The sequence below is a fragment of the Hoplias malabaricus genome, chromosome 14, assembly GCF_029633855.1.
Source record: "Hoplias malabaricus isolate fHopMal1 chromosome 14, fHopMal1.hap1, whole genome shotgun sequence".
Lineage (NCBI taxonomy): Eukaryota > Metazoa > Chordata > Actinopteri > Characiformes > Erythrinidae > Hoplias > Hoplias malabaricus.
Window position 1 is genome coordinate 38,736,528 of NC_089813.1, and position 21,822 is coordinate 38,758,349.

At 47.0% G+C, this 21,822-nt stretch overlaps 1 protein-coding gene across 1 annotated transcript in view; it reads right to left on the reverse strand.

The window, feature by feature from the left end:
- The window catches only part of myo1f (myosin IF), a 49,656-nt gene that overhangs the window by 2,004 nt on the left and 25,830 nt on the right, over nt 1-21,822 (reverse strand). Inside the window, exons 9-26 of the mRNA XM_066643517.1 lie at nt 19,607-19,739; nt 17,971-18,167; nt 17,144-17,224; nt 16,946-17,032; nt 16,390-16,476; nt 14,033-14,200; nt 13,766-13,851; nt 13,583-13,664; nt 13,335-13,441; nt 12,906-13,004; nt 12,603-12,747; nt 11,546-11,660; nt 9,938-10,107; nt 3,959-4,104; nt 2,629-2,775; nt 2,093-2,241; nt 1,152-1,211; nt 412-613 (exon numbers count right to left, since the gene is read on the reverse strand). Coding sequence (XP_066499614.1) covers nt 412-613; nt 1,152-1,211; nt 2,093-2,241; nt 2,629-2,775; nt 3,959-4,104; nt 9,938-10,107; nt 11,546-11,660; nt 12,603-12,747; nt 12,906-13,004; nt 13,335-13,441; nt 13,583-13,664; nt 13,766-13,851; nt 14,033-14,200; nt 16,390-16,476; nt 16,946-17,032; nt 17,144-17,224; nt 17,971-18,167; nt 19,607-19,739 — 2,261 coding nt within the window. The remainder of the gene's footprint in view (nt 1-411; nt 614-1,151; nt 1,212-2,092; nt 2,242-2,628; nt 2,776-3,958; nt 4,105-9,937; nt 10,108-11,545; nt 11,661-12,602; nt 12,748-12,905; nt 13,005-13,334; nt 13,442-13,582; nt 13,665-13,765; nt 13,852-14,032; nt 14,201-16,389; nt 16,477-16,945; nt 17,033-17,143; nt 17,225-17,970; nt 18,168-19,606; nt 19,740-21,822) is intronic.

Consider the following 21,822-nt stretch of genomic DNA (forward strand, 5'->3'; position numbering starts at 1 on the left):
GAAACCCACGCGGACACAGAGAGAACACACCACACTCCTCACAGACAGTCACCCGGAGGAAACCCACGCGGACACAGGGAGAACACACCACACTCCTCACAGACAGTCACCCAGAGGAAACCCACGCGGACACAGAGAGAACACACCACACTCCTCACAGACAGTCACCTGGAGGAAACCCACGCAGACACAGGGAGAACACACCACACTCCTCACAGACAGTCACCCGGAGGAAACCCACGCGGACACAGAGAGAACACACCACACTCCTCACAGACAGTCACCTGGAGAGGGACACAAACCCACAACCTCCAGGACCCTCGACCTGTTGTGACACCGTGCAGCCTACTCAATTTTAACTACTGGAAAACACACTATTAGACACTGTGTGGTCTGTGTGGTGACTCTTACCCTGACACGCCCTGATCAGGAACATTAAGGAAGTCCAGGTTAGATGGCTGTGTTTGAGCTGCTGGACCTCTTCGGCCTTTCTGAGAGCCTAGTTTGGGCAGAGCAGCGCTGGGCGGCCGGGTCCGTTTGTCGGGGGTAGAGTACATCTGCTCTGATTGACGAGCGGTGCCTCGGTTGAACTGCGCCGCACCGTTCTGGTAACCTTTAATTAAAGAAATATCAAAGCAGAAGATTTAGTTTTCAGTTTTTGGTTCAATTTCAAATGTAGATCTGAGTGGGTTTTCTGCAAAACTGTAGAACAAATATGACCCTTAAATGGTAAAGTGAGCATCACATGGGAAAATTGGGAGATGACAGTACGGGCAGCCAGCCATGTCTGGGTGTGGTCCAAACCTATATAATTTCATAACTCTTTTATGTGGTTTCGGACACTGTATGTTGTACTATTTTTCATAAAAAGCAAAAGTACACACAAAATTCAGGCTTAAAATGGACTTCAGCGGATCACACCCACTTCCAAAATTATCCAAAAGCAATTTTCAGACGTCAAACATGTTATAAAACGGGACAAAATAAAATTACATTCGTTAAAATGTCATCTTATTTCACTCAGCTGAACCTTTGCGCTGAGCGACAGGTTAATGCAGACGCTACCCAGCTCTCTGGGACTTTATAAAGTTGAATCAAGTGTGTTACTGCTGTAAAAACACTAATGTTTGTGAGTGTTGAATATCACATACCTCTATTGGGGGCCTGCCTTCTGCCTCCTTGAGTGGGCTGCATGCTCTTTCTCGTTGGTTCTGAAGGAAGGGAGAGTTTTTCAGGAATCATCACAAACCAAAATGCACCAAAAATGAAAGCTGTTAAACACAGGCATTTACTGCAAGGGGTTTTGTATTGAAACTATTTCTGCCAATATAGAGAGAAACCTTCTCACAATTACGTCTTTATTCATTCATTCTTTATCTGTAACCCTTATCCAGTTCAGGGTCGCGGTGGGTCCAGAGTCTACCTGGAATTATTGGGCGCAAGGTGGGAATACACCCTGGAGTGGGCGCCAGTCCTTCACAGGGCAACACACACACTCACACATTGACTCACACACTCACACCTACAGACACTTTTGAGTCGCCAATTCACCTACCAACGTGTGTTTTTGGACTGTGGGAGGAAACCGGAGCACCACAGAACACACCACACTCCTCACAGACAGTCACCCAGAGGAAACCCACGCAGACACAGGGAGAACACACCACACTCCTCACACAGACAGTCACCCAGAGGAAACCCACGCAGACACAGGGAGAACACACCACACTCCTCACAGACAGTCACCCGGAGGGAACCCACGCAGACACAGGGAGAACACACCACACTCCTCACAGACAGTCACCCGGAGGAAACCCACGCAGACACAGGGAGAACACACCACACTCCTCACAGACAGTCACCCAGAGGAAACCCACGCAGACACAGGGAGAACACACCACACTCCTCACAGACAGTCACCCGGAGACCCACACAATTATGCGTTAGTATTTACTGATTCAAACAATGATTAATGATTCCCTCTAATTTCTCACTATTATTTTATATTTAGTTAGGTCTGTTGTAGTTTTCAAAACCTTTCCCTAAACAACCAGCTTAACCCAAGTCAATCCAACACTGCTCGGTCACTCACTGGACGTTTTGGGCAGTCCATCTCCTACAGAGATGTTGAGAGATTTTCCTGCAGGTTTGATCTGGGCCAGATCTCCCTGACCTCTCTGAAACACGACCGTCCGAGTGCCTCCTCCACCCCAGCCTTCTTTCTTCAGCCGGAACTCCACCCTGTAATCAGGATACAGTAATATCACAAGATGAAAACCACCACTCTCTGAGACACCAATAAACCAACACTCCCTGGCCACTTTATCAGAAACACGGACCTTGAGGCTCCAAACTCAGATCGGAGACTTTCAGTCTGCGTTTATAACAACGACTCTGTTAAGAAAGTGGCCGCTGAGCTGATGCTCAAGGCAATTGTTTCTCATAGAGGTGGTTTCCCAGAGAGGGATCCTTTCAGTGGAATATCACAGTTCAAAACACTGTGAACTCCAACCCATATAGTGGCCAATGAGTGGAAGGTCAATAACGGAGTACGTAACCATGTAACCTTCGTGTCCTGCAGCTTGTGAGGTGTTGGACGACCGTTTTGACCCCAGTGTCTGACCGTACCTGTCGTTGAAGCTCAGGCACAGCTTGGATTTGGTCTGTTCCTCGTAGCGTTTACACAGGAGGCTCAGAAACTCTGTTTTAAACATGGACTCCAGCAGGCTGTCATACTGAGCTTCATGCAGGATGAAGAAGTCATCTTGTCTTGTGCTATAATGAGAGAGAGAGAGATGGACTAAATTTAGAAAAGTGCACTGAATAGGTTCCTCATTTCCACATTAAACATGTATCACACCAGTTGTTTTTACACCCCAGGAAGTGTGTGTGCACCTGCTTCTTCTCTGAAATGAAAGCAGTTAATATGGATTCCTCACCCCTTAGCAGCCGTAGGAGCCTGTATTCTTAGAAATGTTTACACTGGATGTTGGAAATGTGAATTGGAGATGATTTCTGTGATGATCAGGTCATCACAGAAATGTTCCTGTACGTTGTGTAAACACTAGAGGCTCTTACTGCAGTAAACTTTTTAGGAGTTCACAAAATGGTGGCCATATTGTGTACATTTATAGTACTCGTGTCTCATTGTTTACGGTTTAATGTCCACATGCAGTTCTCTGTGGGATTACTCCATTCGCCGAAAGTCCCTCTTGTGTTCATCATTTAACTCATTAAATAATTTCCAAAATAAAAGTCCCTTAATGCCTTAAAAATGGCATAAATGTATGCGATTAGTCTTAACCTTGATCTCCAAAGCCCTACCCCAAACGTTTTGGGATTGGTTCCTTTGGTTAGTGATGTCAGAAACTCTATCTACCTTTGATACTGTCTTTCTAAGGTAGCGCACACTAATGGTGGCTAATCGGTGTCTTTTTCGGTTCTTGTGGCTCAATTACGGTGCTGTCAGTGGTTGTGTGGACCAGATGTTGGCCAGCTGTGTCATGAGCTGGGTTTGACTTGGGTCTTGGCACGTGAGCTGTGAGCCAGACACACCCCGAATCAACACCTTTATTCCAGGCCAAATGTAGGCCGTAAGTGAACCGCAGATGTGCCACATCGGGGCCAAACAGTCATTGCTATACGTGTTAGATCACTGGAGTTTCCAATAAACAGACATGCTAACAAGGTTATAACTGTATTACTCACAGAAGCTGGTTTTTAAATATTTTCACCCACTGTGTGAATGTGAGAAACCCCAGTGGAGAGGGATGTTACTGTGCAGCTCTGCAGCACCTTCAACCCTGTTCCGATTTGGTTAATGCTATTTCCAGGAACTTACTAATTTCTGATATTCTTCCACTGCGAGTCCACCAGAGCTTTGTGGCCTGGCAGAATGGCGCTGCTGGTGTGTAGAAATGAGTCAGCATGCCGCATTTTAATACAGGAAGTCCCTAACCTCAGTGAGACAGAGCGTATGCTCCCGATTTCCAGCTTTCTCTTCAGCACCTCCTTGATTTGACCTTTCTCCGGACCCTTTTTCACCTTCTCTCGACCAATCAGATAGATCCCCTTCGGCGTCAGGATCAGATCCCTCTTGATGCACTAGAAAAACAGACACAGAAATGTCAGAACAGGTTTAGTCCATGGGCTAAATGCATAGATACGCTACACACACTAGGAGTTCTGTGGTTCTGTGTGAACACATCACTAGTGGTGTGTTCTCCCTGTGTCTGCGTGGGTTTCCTCCGGTTGACTGTCTGTGAGGAGTGTGGTGTGTTCTCCCTGTGTTTGCGTGGGTTTCCTCCGAGTGACTGTCTGTGAGGAGTGTGGTGTGTTCTCCCTGTGTCTGCGTGGGTTTCCTCCACTTGACTGTCTGTGAGGAGTGTGGTGTGTTCTCCCTTTGTTTGCGTGGGTTTCCTCCGAGTGACTGTCTGTGAGGAGTGTGGTGTGTTCTCTCTGTGTCTGCGTGGGTTTCCTCCGGGTGACTGTCTGTGAGGAGTGTGGTGTGTTCTCCCTGTGTCTGCGTGGGTTTCCTCCGGGTGACTGTCTGTGAGAAGTGTGGTGTGTTCTCCCTGTGTCTGCATGGGTTTTCTCCGGGTGACTGTCTGTGAGAAGTGTGGTGTGTTCTCCCTGTGTCTGCATGGGTTTCCTCCGGTTGACTGTCTGTGAGGAGTGTGGTGTGTTCTCCCTGTGTCTGCGTGGGTTTCCTCCGGGTGACTGTCTGTGAGGAGTGTGGTGTGTTCTCCCTGTGTCTGCGTGGGTTTCCTCCGGTTGACTGTCTGTGAGGAGTGTGGTGTGTTCTCCCTGTGTTTGCGTGGGTTTCCTCCGAGTGATTGTCTTTGAGGAGTGTGGTGTGTTCTCCCTGTGTCTGCGTGGGTTTCCTCCAGTTGACTGTCTGTGAGGAGTGTGGTGTGTTCTCCCTGTGTTTGCGTGGGTTTCCTCCGAGTGACTGTCTGTGAGGAGTGTGGTGTGTTCTCCCTGTGTTTGCATAGGTTTTCTCCGGGTGACTGTCTGTGAGGAGTGTGGTGTGTTCTCCCTGTGTCTGCGTGGGTTTCCTCCACTTGACTGTCTGTGAGGAGTGTGGTGTGTTCTCCCTGTGTCTGCGTGGGTTTCCTCCGGGTGACTGTCTGTGAGGAGTGTGGTGTGTTCTCCCTGTGTCTGCGTGGGTTTCCTCCGGTTGACTGTCTGTGAGGAGTGTGGTGTGTTCTCCCTGTGTTTGCGTGGGTTTCCTCCGAGTGACTGTCTTTGAGGAGTGTGGTGTGTTCTCCCTGTGTCTGCGTGGGTTTCCTCCGGGTGACTGTCTGTGAGGAGTGTGGTGTGTTCTCCCTGTGTTTGCGTGGGTTTCCTCCGAGTGACTGTCTGTGAGGAGTGTGGTGTGTTCTCCCTGTGTTTGCATGGGTTTTCTCCGGGTGACTGTCTGTGAGGAGTGTGGTGTGTTCTCCCTGTGTCTGCGTGGGTTTCCTCCACTTGACTGTCTGTGAGGAGTGTGGTGTGTTCTCCCTGTGTTTGCGTGGGTTTCCTCCGAGTGACTGTCTGTGAGGAGTGTGGTGTGTTCTCTCTGTGTCTGCGTGGGTTTCCTCCGGGTGACTGTCTGTGAGGAGTGTGGTGTGTTCTCCCTGTGTCTGCGTGGGTTTCCTCCGGGTGACTGTCTGTGAGAAGTGTGGTGTGTTCTCCCTGTGTCTGCATGGGTTTTCTCCGGGTGACTGTCTGTGAGAAGTGTGGTGTGTTCTCCCTGTGTCTGCATGGGTTTCCTCCGGTTGACTGTCTGTGAGGAGTGTGGTGTGTTCTCCCTGTGTCTGCGTGGGTTTCCTCCGGGTGACTGTCTGTGAGGAGTGTGGTGTGTTCTCCCTGTGTCTGCGTGGGTTTCCTCCGGTTGACTGTCTGTGAGGAGTGTGGTGTGTTCTCCCTGTGTTTGCGTGGGTTTCCTCCGAGTGATTGTCTTTGAGGAGTGTGGTGTGTTCTCCCTGTGTCTGCGTGGGTTTCCTCCAGTTGACTGTCTGTGAGGAGTGTGGTGTGTTCTCCCTGTGTTTGCGTGGGTTTCCTCCGAGTGACTGTCTGTGAGGAGTGTGGTGTGTTCTCCCTGTGTTTGCATAGGTTTTCTCCGGGTGACTGTCTGTGAGGAGTGTGGTGTGTTCTCCCTGTGTCTGCGTGGGTTTCCTCCACTTGACTGTCTGTGAGGAGTGTGGTGTGTTCTCCCTGTGTCTGCGTGGGTTTCCTCCGGGTGACTGTCTGTGAGGAGTGTGGTGTGTTCTCCCTGTGTGTGCGTGGGTTTCCTCCACTTGACTGTCTGTGAGGAGTGTGGTGTGTTCTCCCTGTGTTTGCGTGGGTTTCCTCCGAGTGACTGTCTGTGAGGAGTGTGGTGTGTTCTCTCTGTGTCTGCATGGGTTTCCTCCGGGTGACTGTCTGTGAGGAGTGTGGTGTGTTCTCCCTGTGTCTGCGTGGGTTTCCTCCGGGTGACTGTCTGTGAGAAGTGTGGTGTGTTCTCCCTGTGTCTGCATGGGTTTTCTCCGGGTGACTGTCTGTGAGAAAGGTGGTGTGTTCTCCCTGTGTCTGCGTGGGTTTCCTCCGGTTGACTGTCTGTGAGGAGTGTGGTGTGTTCTCCCTGTGTTTGCATGGGTTTCCTCCAAGTGACTGTCTGTGAGGAGTGTGGTGTGTTCTCTCTGTGTCTGCGTGGGTTTCCTCCGGGTGACTGTCTGTGAGGAGTGTGGTGTGTTCTCCCTGTGTCTGCGTGGGTTTCCTCCGGGTGACTGTCTGTGAGGAGTGTGGTGTGTTCTCCCTGTGTCTGCGTGGGTTTCCTCCGGGTGACTGTCTGTGAGGAGTGTGGTGTGTTCTCTCTGTGTCTGCGTGGGTTTCCTCCGGGTGACTGTCTGTGAGGAGTGTGGTGTGTTCTCCCTGTGTCTGCGTGGGTTTCCTCCGGTTGACTGTCTGTGAGGAGTGTGGTGTGTTCTCCCTGTGTTTGCGTGGGTTTCCTCCGAGTGACTGTCTGTGAGGAGTGTGGTGTGTTCTCTCTGTGTCTGCGTGGGTTTCCTCCGGGTAACTGTCTGTGAGGAGTGTGGTGTGTTCTCCCTGTGTCTGCGTGGGTTTCCTCCGGGTGACTGTCTGTGAGAAGTGTGGTGTGTTCTCCCTGTGTCTGCATGGGTTTTCTCCGGGTGACTGTCTGTGAGAAGTGTGGTGTGTTCTCCCTGTGTCTGCATGGGTTTCCTCCGGTTGACTGTCTGTGAGGAGTGTGGTGTGTTCTCCCTGTGTCTGCGTGGGTTTCCTCCGGGTGACTGTCTGTGAGGAGTGTGGTGTGTTCTCTCCGTGTCTGCGTGGGTTTCCTCCGGTTGACTGTCTGTGAGGAGTGTGGTGTGTTCTCCCTGTGTGTGCGTGGGTTTCCTCCACTTGACTGTCTGTGAGGAGTGTGGTGTGTTCTCCCTGTGTTTGCGTGGGTTTCCTCCGAGTGACTGTCTGTGAGGAGTGTGGTGTGTTCTCTCTGTGTCTGCATGGGTTTCCTCCGGGTGACTGTCTGTGAGGAGTGTGGTGTGTTCTCCCTGTGTCTGCGTGGGTTTCCTCCGGGTGACTGTCTGTGAGAAGTGTGGTGTGTTCTCCCTGTGTCTGCATGGGTTTTCTCCGGGTGACTGTCTGTGAGAAAGGTGGTGTGTTCTCCCTGTGTCTGCGTGGGTTTCCTCCGGTTGACTGTCTGTGAGGAGTGTGGTGTGTTCTCCCTGTGTTTGCATGGGTTTCCTCCAAGTGACTGTCTGTGAGGAGTGTGGTGTGTTCTCTCTGTGTCTGCGTGGGTTTCCTCCGGGTGACTGTCTGTGAGGAGTGTGGTGTGTTCTCCCTGTGTCTGCGTGGGTTTCCTCCGGGTGACTGTCTGTGAGGAGTGTGGTGTGTTCTCCCTGTGTCTGCGTGGGTTTCCTCCGGGTGACTGTCTGTGAGGAGTGTGGTGTGTTCTCTCTGTGTCTGCGTGGGTTTCCTCCGGGTGACTGTCTGTGAGGAGTGTGGTGTGTTCTCCCTGTGTCTGCGTGGGTTTCCTCCGGTTGACTGTCTGTGAGGAGTGTGGTGTGTTCTCCCTGTGTTTGCGTGGGTTTCCTCCGAGTGACTGTCTGTGAGGAGTGTGGTGTGTTCTCTCTGTGTCTGCGTGGGTTTCCTCCGGGTAACTGTCTGTGAGGAGTGTGGTGTGTTCTCCCTGTGTCTGCGTGGGTTTCCTCCGGGTGACTGTCTGTGAGAAGTGTGGTGTGTTCTCCCTGTGTCTGCATGGGTTTTCTCCGGGTGACTGTCTGTGAGAAGTGTGGTGTGTTCTCCCTGTGTCTGCATGGGTTTCCTCCGGTTGACTGTCTGTGAGGAGTGTGGTGTGTTCTCCCTGTGTCTGCGTGGGTTTCCTCCGGGTGACTGTCTGTGAGGAGTGTGGTGTGTTCTCTCCGTGTCTGCGTGGGTTTCCTCCGGTTGACTGTCTGTGAGGAGTGTGGTGTGTTCTCCCTGTGTTTGCGTGGGTTTCCTCCGAGTGATTGTCTTTGAGGAGTGTGGTGTGTTCTCCCTGTGTTTGCATGGGTTTTCTCCGGGTGACTGTCTATGAGGAGTGTGGTGTGCTCTCCCTGTGTCTGCGTGGGTTTCCTCCACTTGACTGTCTGTGAGGAGTGTGGTGTGTTCTCCCTGTGTCTGCGTGGGTTTCCTCCAGGTGACTGTCTGTGAGGAGTGTGGTGTGTTCTCCCTGTGTCTGCGTGGGTTTCTTCCGGGTGACTGTCTGTGAGGAGTGTGGTGTGTTCTCCCTGTGTCTGCATGGGTTTCCTCCGGGTGCTCCGGTTTCCTCCCACTGTCCAAAAACACACGTTGGTAGGTGGATTGGCGACTCAAAAAGTGTCCGTAGGTGTGAGTGTGTGAGTGAATGTGTGTGAGTGTGTGTGTTGCCCTGTGAAGGACTGGCGCCCCCTCCAGGGTGTATTTCCACCTTGCGCCCAATGATTCCTGGTAGGCTCTGGACGTACCACGACCCTGAACTGGATAAGCACTTACAGATAATTATGATGATGATGACTACACAATCTGATCTACCAAAAGATTAAAGCTACCTCCTTGTGCCTCAACCTTAACTTCAACATTGTACATTTTATCAGTTTCATTAATCGCACTGGAGGACTTTGGAGTTCTGCAGACTGTAGTTGATCTGTTCTGTTGATCTTGTTAGTCCCATTTCACTGCTGTGTCTGATCCACTTGTACCAGCGTATCACACACTAACATACCACCAGCCCACATCATAGCTGCTCTGTGGGGGTCCGGCCCCCCTGAAGAACAGGGGGAAAAGTGACTAAAAGATGGACTAAAGTCTGTCATTGAAGAACTATTAGTAGTTTACTTGTTGTAAAACTACTCTATAAAGCTATAAATTCTCACCCCAACCCCTCATAATATATGTATCAGTGTATTATAGCATATTTGGGCAGCATGGTGGCGTAGTGGTGAGCACGTTCGCCTCTCAGCACTGGGATCTTGGGTTCAAGTCCCATGTGGGTGGAGTTTCCCTGTTTTCCCTGTGTCTGCGTGGGTTTCCTCTGGGGTCCAAAAACATGGAGGTTAGGTGAACTGGCTTCTGTAATACCTGTCCTAGTGTGAGTGAATGAGTGTGAATGTGTGTGTGTGCTCAGATATGGAGTGGCGCTGTGTCCTGGGTGAATCCCTAGTGCCCGTTGCAGTCCTTCAGGTGGGATGTCGTTCCTGGTCGAGAGGACGGTGTGAGTGTTTGGCTGCTGCTTATCACCAGTGTGTGTGTGGGTTGAGTGTTGAGTGTTGATTGTGTAACGTTAAAATGTCCTTGACATTCTTAAATTAAAATGCAGTTATTGCGTATGAATTTACAGTGATCCATATGAAGCTTGTCTGCTGTACGTCGTGCTAATGAAATATAAACTAACTACCTCAGATGCACCGTTCAGCTCCTGGAGATCAGGTGACCTTACCTTAAACCTGCGGTCGTACTTGTTAACAGAGTCAGCAAAGTCCACTCGCTCTCTCTTCGCCAGGAACTGCCGCAGTTCTGGTCTTTCCTCCATTCCCAGATAATCGCCAACGAAATTCCTGTTAATGCTATTCTTGCGGCGCTCTTTAGAGTTGTACAGAATATCTGAGGCTAGAGAGAGAGAGAGAGAGATCTGTAACTATCGATAGCTTTGAACCAACTAATTTATATTTTCATTGAGTGGCCATTTTATTGGAAACCCCTACCTGATGTTTTCACCCACTGGAGAATTTGGAAACACCTACATTAACATCTGCACTATATATATATATATATGTGTGTGTGTGTGTGTGTGTGTGTGTGTGTGTGTGTGTGTGTGTGTGTTTGTACAGTTAAGTAGCTCTTCTCTTGCTGATGTTTATTATCTCCTCGAACTCCCGAATTCATCATTGGTCAGTCTCTGACCACAGAACTTTGTAAGGTGTCCAGATAATCTTTAGGCATGGTAGGGTATGAATGTACTTGTTTGTGTGTGTGTGTATGTGTTTGTGTGTGCATTTGTGTGTGTGTGTGTGCCTGTGTGTTTGCAAGTGCATTGGGGGTGTTTGCATGTGTGTGTGTGTGTGTTTGTGTGTGTGTTTGTGTGTGTGTGTGTGTGTGGGTGTATGTGTGTGGGTGTATGTGTGTGTGTTTGTGTGTGCATTTGTGTGTGTGTGTGTGTGTGTGCATTTGTGTGTGTGTGTGTGTGGGTGTATGTGTGTGCATTTGTGTGTGTGTGTGTGGGTGTATGTGTGTGTGTGTTTGTGTGTGCATGTGTGTTTGCATGTGCATTGGGGTGGTTGCATGTGCATTTGTGTGTGTGTGTGTGTGTGTGTGCCTGTGTGTTTGCATGTGCATTGGGGGTGTTTGCGTGTGTGTGTGTGTGTGTGTTTGCGTGTGCATTGGGGGTGTTTGCATGTGTGTGTGTGTGTGTGTGTGTGTTTGCGTGTGTATTGGGGGTGTTTGTGTGTGCATTTGTGTATGTGTGTGTGTGTGTGTGTGTGTTTGCGTGTGCATTGGGGATGTTTGCGTGTGCATTTGTGTATGTGTGTATGTATGTGTGTGTGTGTGAGAGCTGGTACGACTTTATCAAACCTAGTGGTCTTGGTGTGGTTTTGCTGGTTGCAGACACGCATCAGTGCCTTGGATGAACAAATGAGCTGCAGTTGAAACCACACACAAAGTGCAGCTAAAAGGGTAGTGCATCATTTATAGCACTGTTCAGTGTCAGAGACCTTCCTTTTGTAAAATCAGCACAGTACAAGAAGAACATTTCCTTATGAATTAGAGAAGCATCTGCAGTAAACAGAGTGTTGGGGTTCTGTGTGTTGTGAGAAGCAGCAAACACAATCAACATTTGACACTGAACTTTGGACTAAAAAGCAAAGCAAGGTGTGTTTGTGTGTGTGTGTGTGTGTGTGTGTGTATAGAGCTGAATCAGAACTGTAATGAGTTGAACTTTGACCACCCAGCGCTGCACCTCTGCAGTATGCAAATGAGATTCTTCGTGGGGAAAGTGGGGTAAGTTTGGGTGACCTACTCTCTCCAGTTCAGTATGAAGCTCTCTTACCCTCTTCCCTCATCTGCTCGTATTTCCTCCTGGCGATGTACTTCCTCCAGGCTTTCTGGATGATTCTGGCGAACGTGTCGAACTTCCTCTCCCTCATCTCCTCCAGAAGAAACAGCTGTGAGGTCAAAACAGCAGAGACACCGTTGGCAAACACTGTCAATCTCTTAGGTGTACAACCACTTTCAGACTGCCTTTAAGACTCTGATTCCATGCATAAAGCCTTATTCATTCCTTCATTAATCTTCTGTAACCCCTTTATTCTGATGTGGTGGGTCCAGAGCTGACCTAGAATCAGTGGGTACAGGGCAGGAAATCTTCACTCAGAACTGAGTGAACTCAGAATTTGTTTTCTTAAGATCTGTATATTCAACTGACCCCCGCCCTCACTGGCCGTCCTGTGTAGGTCATTAATGTGTGTATAACTGGGGTGTAAGTGTGTGTGGGCTGAATAGGTGGCTGTATGTAATAGAGCAGCTACATCACATCGATTTAAGGCCATGTAAGGAGTGTCTGGGCTGGAAGTGAATGGTATATTTGGAAACTTTATGACTGCATCGCATCACAGTCCTTCATTTAAAAAAAGCTAAATTCACTTGTATGAGGCGTAGAAATAGGTTTAAAGGTGTCTTTTCTGTAGAATAAATAAAACATTCTAACATTCTCCCACTCTTTAGTCATTGTATGGTAACTGTTGCATAGCATTATTAAAAATGACAAAAAAGATTGTGGGTTCGAGTCGTGTTCTCTCTGTGTCTGCGTGGGTTTCCTCCGGGTGACTGTCTGTGAGGAGTGTGGTAGGTGGATTGGTTCGTAGGTGTGTGTGTGTGTGTGTCTGTGTTGCCCTGTGAAGGACTGGCGCCCCCTCCAGGGTGTATTCCCGCCTTGTGCCCAATGATTCCTGGTAGGCTCTGGACCCACCGTGACCCTGAACTGGCGCTTAGAGATAATGAGTGAATGAATGAACAGTTTGAAATTGGGGGTCACTTCGAGAGATAAAGAATTCCTTTCATAAGTAATTATATAATAATAATAATAATAATAATAAAGCAGTCCGTACCGACTCTGGGTTCTTGACGAAGATCTTGGAGCGGCCCATCTGGTACTGGTCCGTGTCCATGTTTACGGAGCGTAAGAGATGCAAGACCCCCTGCTGTTCCCCCCCTCGCCAACATGGGAATGTCTCTGGAGTCAGGATGGCATACCTGACAATACATACACACACACACACACACACACACACACACACACACACACACCCCTGCTTCATACACATGCCCTTTGCACATGGACACCATAAATGTATTATTAAAAAAACCCTGGGGATTTTTCTTTTGTTCTCTTTCTCTTTTCTTTCTCTCACCTCTGTATAAACTTCTGGAAAACTCTGCGGTAAGCGAAGCCGGCGCGCCGCACTCTGATGTTCTCCCTCAAGCCCAGATACTCCACCTGGTGTCTTACTCTACAGAGACACCACACAGAGAGGCAGCAGGTTACATTTACACTGGTCTCAGTTACTGGTCTGGGATCATCATTGTCTAAATGTGAAGGGGGAGAATCCTGAGTTTTCTACCCTCCTCCTAAAAGTACATAGTGTAGTTTCCGCAGTGCTGAGCCCACAGTAGCAATGACAGAGCATCTATTCACCCTATTACAGCTCATTGAAGCATCACAATGATTTTATAGCTGTAATTTAAAGGTAAATAGACGACCTAGTGTTGCTTTAAAGGACAAATCTCTCTAATGTGTCTAGTAGTGACGCTATAGAACCAGCCCCAAGTCTGAGACTCACCGGCTCTCCTCCCAGTCTCTGGGTCTCTTGGTCTCGTTGGGTTTGATGCAGCGGATATAGTGAGGAGTACATTTCATCAGAGTGTCCACCAGCTCGTTGGCCTGCCTCTGTGAAGCACAGCAGCTCGGTCATTCTCCAGAACAACTGAACAAACACGTTCAAACAGCTTCCGGTGTTAAGAGCAGGTGTGAGTGTGTGAGTGAATGGTGGGCTGAACAGGGTGAAGTGGTTACAGAAGATGTTCCTACTTTAATCTTTGTTCCTGCTGTGGTGGGTCGGCCTTTTTTGTCAGTGTTGAGGTTCTCGGGAAAGAGGCTGCGGATGAAAGCACTGTAACAGTACAAAGAGAAAACGAGTCAGTGTAGTGGTACGGAAGCTCTTTGAACTGTTCTGTTGTGATACGATTGAAAGGGAGCAAAGAGAATACTCACTACTCACTGCTCTGCATCAGCTCGATGAGGTCGGGAAAAAGTACGTCTCTGTTTCTCTCGCAGAAACCGTTGATGTCATATGAGACCTAATTGGGGTCAGGGCACAAACCTCAGTGTAATAAACAGTACATCATTACAAGCAGTACCTCCCACCACCCCACACCCTTCACCAAATCTGCAGCATAGGTCTCGTGCTCCAGACCTCACAATCATACGTTGAATAACAAATTTCCCCTTTAAATCCAGTGCTAAATGCCCATTGCGCACCTTGCCTGCATAGTGATGGATAACGAAGCCTGAGTTCCAGTTGTTAAAGTGCTCGTGTGTTCCCACTGCTGCCTGTAGCTTCTGTAACAGAGTTCCATCCGCCCCCTCCCCCTTGGCGTGCATGGTGGCACAAACGTCGTCCAGAACACTCATTATACCCGGGGGGTTCTGGAGAGGGAGAGGGACACAAGTGTAAAAAGAAAGAAGGTGACTGTGTTTATTTTCTCTTAACAATAGCAAACCCTTAATGTGAACTAGCGCCCCCTTGTGGTGTAATTTTCAACAGTGATTGAGTGAGTGCCAATATATGTGAGTGAGTATATATTTATTTACTATAAATGAACATGTATGTGAATGAGTGAGTGAGTGAAGGTGAATGTATGTGAATGAGTGAGTGAGTTACAAACCAGTTCCTTGATGTGCTTCTATATAAATTACTGACTGTGAAGTCAGGCTGTAGTGTAAATACACAGCTGTCACAAACAAATCTTTACCGAAGGATACACTGTAAAACTGATTCATACCAGATAAATCATATGTTAAAGTCTGATACCAGATTCAAAGAAGACATGGAATGTGTTTATAAGCTTAAATCATATTAGCTTAACGCTAAGTGCTCGAAGCTTAATGCAATCTTAGCTTAATGCTAAGTCACAGATATTCCATAGGGGCGCTAGCAAAACTGAATATGACTGTGGAGGTCTTGTGTCAACTAACTATTGACATTAAAGACGTGTACCGAAGGTCTAATTCAAAAAGTAAAGGCTTACCAGTGGAGTATTAACACAGGTGCACCCCAGATCACATCAGAGTACCCTATGTAATATAGTGTTTTTGTTTATTGTGAACTAATCTGATACTAAAATGCACTGAAATGGGATTACACCTCTGTTCTTACTGAACGTTCTTCCATAAAAGGAGTTTGAGAGAAGGGCCACACTTTAAACACCTCCTCCTACACATTCTACTTCCTTTAAATGTTCACATCTCATCGCCACCCTTTCACCTCCTGCTCTTCAGTGACTGCTTTCTTCTGCTGAGCAACGGTGGGGGTGTGGAGGGGGTGGTGCTGGTTTTGAATGTGGTACGTTTGCAAAAAAAAAAAGTTCTAATTGTGTATTTAAAGCCCCATTTAAACACATTTTGTTATATTCAGTATTCAGTTTATTGTATTATAAAGTATAATACTAAATTTGGGTGTTATGTGAAGTGAAAAATTGTAAAACAGTCCTTGAGAATGGTCAAAATGCATTAGTCAGACGTCTCTGAGAACAGTGTGGGTATGATCTTAATATTACAATCAACATGTCCGACTGACAGCCCTCCATCACTGGCTTTGTGAACGTTACCATGGCAAACAACACAGCCTCAAGATACAGGAACTGCGTGTTTTAGCTTTTACCCTTACATTTTAGCTTCGTTCACAGATCTTTCGGGTTTACTGAGGTTTCAATCCAACCCGGTCTCACATCTATAGTCACATATGTAGGGGACCGCAATTCGTGACATTCGCAATTCGACATTTTATGCGAAAATATCACGACCATAAATGAATGGGTAATTACCATAGAAACCGTCATATCCGTGCGCCGTGTTATGCGACAGTAACACAACTCCTCCTCATTAAGATGTCATTACCATCCGTTAACACCACCAATTTTTTTTTTTACGGAAAATATAACGTTACTAATTCATTATTTGCTGAAATATCGAATCAAATAACGGCTAGAGAAATGCCCTTTTCAGTATTAACCCTTTTGAAAATTAGTCAAAATAACGTTAAGTGAAAGAAATGTTCTCGTTAGCGTTAAAGCTAAAGTTAGGGTGACCAGACGTCCTCTTTTACCCGGACATGTCCTCTTTTTTAGACTTAAAGAAATGTCCATGCGGAATTTCACAAACGTCCGGGATTTGGTTTTTCTAGAGCTTACATAGAACTTCGAGAAGTTTCCTTCACAAACTAGTCCCGCCCTCCCCTACTCCGATTGGTTCGCTTGAGTGAGAAGGGGGCGTGGTGAAGTAGCCTAAAATCTTCGGATTGGACGGTCTGACTGTAGAGCTACCGTTATTGGTCGATAACCTTCTCTGTAAACATTTAATTGGTCAGTCTGCACGTCAGTAGTCCTTGTTTACGTCAGGCAAAGCTCCTGTACCTACCCTCATCTCGAGCAGCTATGCCGAAACGAAAATGTAAGGTCTCAGATGAATTAAAAAAGAGATTCCCATGTTTTGTGTAGTAAATAAAGGTGTAAAGGACCTAAAAGCACACATAGGTTCAGCTGAGCACACAACGGCAGCGAGGGGCGACAGGGGAGTACAACATTGTTAGGATTAGGAGCACAGGGCTGTGAACTTACCAGTTTATTTTCAATGAGGTCACACACTATTTTGTTGTTGAAGTATTCAATAGGCGTCCACTTGATCCCCTCCTGAACATATTCTTCCTGTTTGAGGGCAACGGAACATCAGTATGACCACACATGCAAATCACCAGCAATGCGACTGTTCATTACACTTTTAAAATCAGTTTCTATTGGACTAATCAGAGTGTATCCGATAGAGGCAGTTTCATTGTGTTATGCTATATGCTAAATGCAGTTAAAGGCACACTAGGTAGATTTGTTACCTTAACATTACAGCTTCAAAATCACTGTGATGCCTCACTGACAGGTAATAATGAGAACGGAGACTTTGTTATTGCTACTCTGGGCTCAGCACGGCAGAAACTTCCCTGTGTAACTTTTGGAGGAGGGTAGGAAACAATTGTCAATTTAGATTGTTATTTCAGAACAATGCTATTAACCACAATGACACTCTGCAACTGTAAGGGGAGCCCAGTAGCAAAAATAACAAATCTTACCTAGTGTCCCTTTAAAGATGGCATTCGTAAAATGACAAAATGCTGTTGATTACCTGCTCTGCCTTCAGAGTCAGCTCAATAAAGATCTGTTGTAGTTTCTCATTCACAAAGTTTATACAGAACTGCTCAAAGCCATTCCTCTGCACAGAGAGAACAACAGAGAGACACACAAAAAAAAAAACAATGTGTGAAAAGGTACAGTCACAATACACAAAAGACTTGAACATGGTACAAAACAGAGCACAAGTCACCTGAAAAATCTCAAATCCATAGATATCTAGAACTCCGATACTCAACTCTTCGATGGGCTTCTGCATGGCTTTGTTTATGGCCTGCTCACATTAGAAACAGCAAAATCAGCAACTCATTCTCTCACTGAAGGTGCACAGTGAGACTGAAAGGTTTATATGTATTTAAAGGGGACATATCATCAAAGAAAAGTCACATGTCTGGGGCATGTGCGCATTACTTTGGGGATCTGGTGCCCACCAACCCACACACTGTGAAACAAGGCCACCCTGTCAGTTTTCCGTGGGCCGCCCTAATCATAAAACGTTATAAAATGAGCCGTTCTGATCCTGCTCCTCTTCTGATGTCACGTGCAGACTTTAGAATCGCCCCGCCCCCTCATCTGAGGCTGTCCAATCACAGCGCTGGACCGGCGTTAATGTGAGAGCAAAACAGACACAACGAGTGCGGAGAAATAAGAGCACTGAGTAAAAACGGCGTAAACAAGAATGAAGAAGAAAGAGAAACGAGCAAAAACAGCTAAAAAAAAGTTTCTGCTCCTCGCTCCTCACTGCTGTGCGCTCGGGGTCAGGGTGAACAGCGAGCGGCTCATTATCATTTAAAGAAACAGGTGCCTAAACTGGCCGTTCTGAACAGGGTTGTTTAGACAGGGGGAGAATGCTGCTGTGGGGTTGGATATTTGTGGTGTTTTGACCACAGACCTTTCATTACAACCCTGTGTTCACCTGTGGAAAAGGTGGAGAATATGTCCCCTTTAAAATCAATTAACATTAGAATGTATTTCTCAAATAGAGCCATTAATCGAGTCAGTGATCCTTCTCTCTCTGACCTCCACGAGGTAGTCGAAGAGCCGGGCATACAGGGCCTTGGCCAGAGCGTCGCGGGTGTAACAGGCCTGCTCCTGGTTCAGGGTCACGTTAATGGACTCAGACTTGCCGCCCCATTTAGAGTCCATCTTCCGGCTGGTCAGCTTGTCCTGGAGCCGGTTCTGATCGATGCCCAGCAGGTACGCGGGGAAGGCCAACACTGACCAGCACCGAGAAAACAGAAAAATAACACACAAACACCATGTGATTTCACAAAGCTCCTGCTGCTGGATATGACTTCCAAACCTGAAGAGACTGGACTCACTGGCCACTTTATTAGAAACACCCCCTTCATCTCCACCCCCGTACTTCCATTTACTGGCTACTTTAATATAAACACCCCCCACCACCCTTGCTTCTACTCACTGCCCACTTTATTAGAAACACCCTCCTCGTTATGCAGTACCAGTCAAAAGTTTAGATACATCTCCCAGTGATTCAGTACCAGTCAAAAGTTTGGATACATCTCCCAGTAATTCAGTACCAGTCAAAAGTTTGGATACATCACCCGTTATTCAGTACCAGTCAAAAGTTTGGATACATCTCCCAGTTATGCGGTACCAGTCAAAAGTTTGGATACATCACCCGTTATGCAGTACCAGTCAAAAGTTTGGATACATCTCCCAGTTATGTGGTACCAGTCAAAAGTTTGGATACATCTCCCAGTTATGTGGTACCAGTCAAAAGTTTGGATATATCTCCCAGTTATGCGGTACCAGTCAAAAGTTTGGATACATCTCCTCATTAGTGATGGGTGGAGTAGAGCTAGTCACTGTACTGAACTATGTACCAGCCCCTATCTCTGCACAACACAAGTTATGGTCTCAGAGAGTGTGTGAAGCTGTCATCAAAGCAACAGGGGGCTACTGTGAAGAGTCTAAAGTATAAAACATATTCTGGTTTGTTGTACTGCTTTTGAATTTACTAAATAATTCCATATGGGTTCCTTCATAGTTTTAATGTCTTCCACGTTCATTTACAACAAAACAAAACAAAGAAAAAACATTGAGAAGATGTCCAAACATTTGACTGGTGCTGTACTTCCACTCACTGGCCACTTTATTAGAAACATGCCCAATTCTAGATCAGGGTTCAGACCACAAGACCACTGTTAACTGACATCATTCGGGTGGAGCAACATTGAAAAGCGAGATTGAAGCTAACACAAACTCTGGGCAGTTTCAGAATATAGACGCTATTGCAGTTTTGTGGCCGCAAACTGAGCAAAGACGAGCGGCTGAAAGATGGCAAACACTTCAAATGCTACACTTCTGCAATCTCTAAAAGCAGTGTTGGACACACCTAGATGAAACAGATACGTCACTCTAAAAAGCTGATGGTGGTTACTGAAGAATCTGATGGAAATAACCTCAGGCTTATGTGGTTTTTACACAAAAACAAGATGTGCATTTTCCAAAGCAAGATGGTTATTCACACCTAATAAAGTCATAAAATGGGAGGAAGCAGGGGAAAAGGAAAACACACAACCAACAAAATAAAGAGAGTACGAGTTGTAGGAGGTTGGTTGACAAAGTGGAAGGTGAATGCATTGACTGTGTCATGATAAATACCCCAGCAGCTCTGGATCTCTTTACTCACAGTCTGTACTCTCCACCTGGCCGTAGTTTCCCGCCTCGATGAAGCTGATGTTGCCCAAATGTAAAATTCCAGCCACAATCTGCATGGCCTGCATCTGACAGTCTTCTGGGATACCGATCACTTGCATGGCTTCCTACAACACACATCCATTCACTTACATTCATTAACATTCATTTACAAGGTCAGTGACATGTCGTCTCCTTATATTAACCGTCCACTATAAGGCTTTATTTGCTCGTTGTGTCTAATATATAGGTATCTTTTTCCACACCTGATACATTACTATACATTCATGTAACAACTCAAACCAGTTCAATATCCGATATCATAAGGTATATATACATTGAGGGTACCACCACAGAGAGAGCAAAGGTACCACCACAATGCCAGTTTTTCTGAGAGTGTAGGGTCATGACATTTCTACCAATGATCAACAAAAGCTGGGTCCAGAGCCTACTTGGAATCATTGGGCGCAAAGCGGGAATTACACCCTGGAGGGGGCGCCAGTCCTTCACAGGGCAACACAGACACACACACGGACATTTTTGAGCCAACGTGTGTTTTTGGACTGTCGGAAGAAACCGGAGCACCCGGAGGAAACCCATGAAGACACAGGGAGAACACACCACACTCCTCACAGACAGTCACCCGAAGGAAACCCACGCAGACACAGGGAGAACACACCACACTCCTCACAGACAGTCACCCGGAGGAAACCCACGCAGACACAAAGAGAACACACCACACTCCTCACAAACAGTCACCCAGAGGAAACCCACGCAGACACAGAGAGAACACACCACACTCCTCACAGACAGTCACCCGGAGGAAACCCACGCAGACACAGAGAGAACACACCACACTCCTCACAGACAGTCACCCGGAGGAAACCCACGCAGACACAGAGAGAACACACGACACTCCTCACAGACAGTCACCCCGAGCGGGAATCGAACCCACAACCTCCAGGTCCCTGGAGCTGTGTGTCTGCGACACTTCCTGCTGCGCCACTGTGCCGCCCCAAAAGGATAATCATTATAGAACTATGTCAAATAATAGAACAGTCCTGGAGATGAAACGGGGCGAATGAACTCAACACAACTTTAAAATCTACAGTTATAATAGACTGTGATACCATTATGTTCTGACTAAACAATATGGGATATGTAAATTGAGGGTACCACCACTGAGAGAGCAAAGGTACCACCACAACCACAGTTTTTCTGAAAGTGTAGGGTCATGACATTTCTACCAGTGATCAAAAAAACCTCAAACAAACATGGCCTTTGATCCCAAATGTTAAAAAAAACAAAAAAACCACTCAGTTCAGAAAGCCCCTTTAGACGAGTCCATGTCACTAACAGCACTTCAGCACCAGCGTGTGTCTCAGAGTGAGTTTAGAATCAGGTGTGATTCATCTGCTTACATCAGAGATTTCTCAATGTGGTATTGATCTGTTTGTTCAGAAACGTTTAGCAGTGGTTTCATTAGAGCTTTTCACCTGCTGATGTTCCAGAAGTAGATGTTTTATACTCTATTTAACGTTTTGAACATTATGTTTTCATTTCTATGGCGTCAAAACAAGTTCTAAAGTTCTGAGAACCAAAAAACAGAATCCATAACCAATAAATGACATTATTATAATAGAGAAAACTGTCATTAATATTCATTCATTCATTCATTATCTGTAAGCGCTTATCCAGTTCAGGGTCGCGGTGGGTCCAGAGCCTACCTGGAATCACTGGGCACAAGGTGGGAATACACCCTGGAGGGGGCGCCACAGATAGTCACCTGGAGGAAACCCACACAGACACAGGGAGAACACACCACACTCCTCACAGACAGTCACCCGGAGGAAACCCACGCAGACACAGAGAGAACACACCACACTCCTCACAGACAGTCACCCGGAGGAAACCCACGCAGACACAGAGAGAACACACCACACTCCTCACAGACAGTCACCCGGAGCGGGAATCAAACCCACAACCTCCAGTCCCCTGGAGCTGTGTGACTGCGACACTAACCTGCTGCGCCACCGTGCCGCCCCTCATTAATATTCAGAGTTATAAAAACAGGTATGTAAACAGAACATTTCCTTGAAGAATCAGTCTTGGTTTGCATTCCGCCTTTTCTCAGTTGCTCTTCTCTAAGTCTCGCTTTTGACTTTTGACGGTGTCGGGATCTAGACAGTCATTGGCTGTTAAAGATAAGCC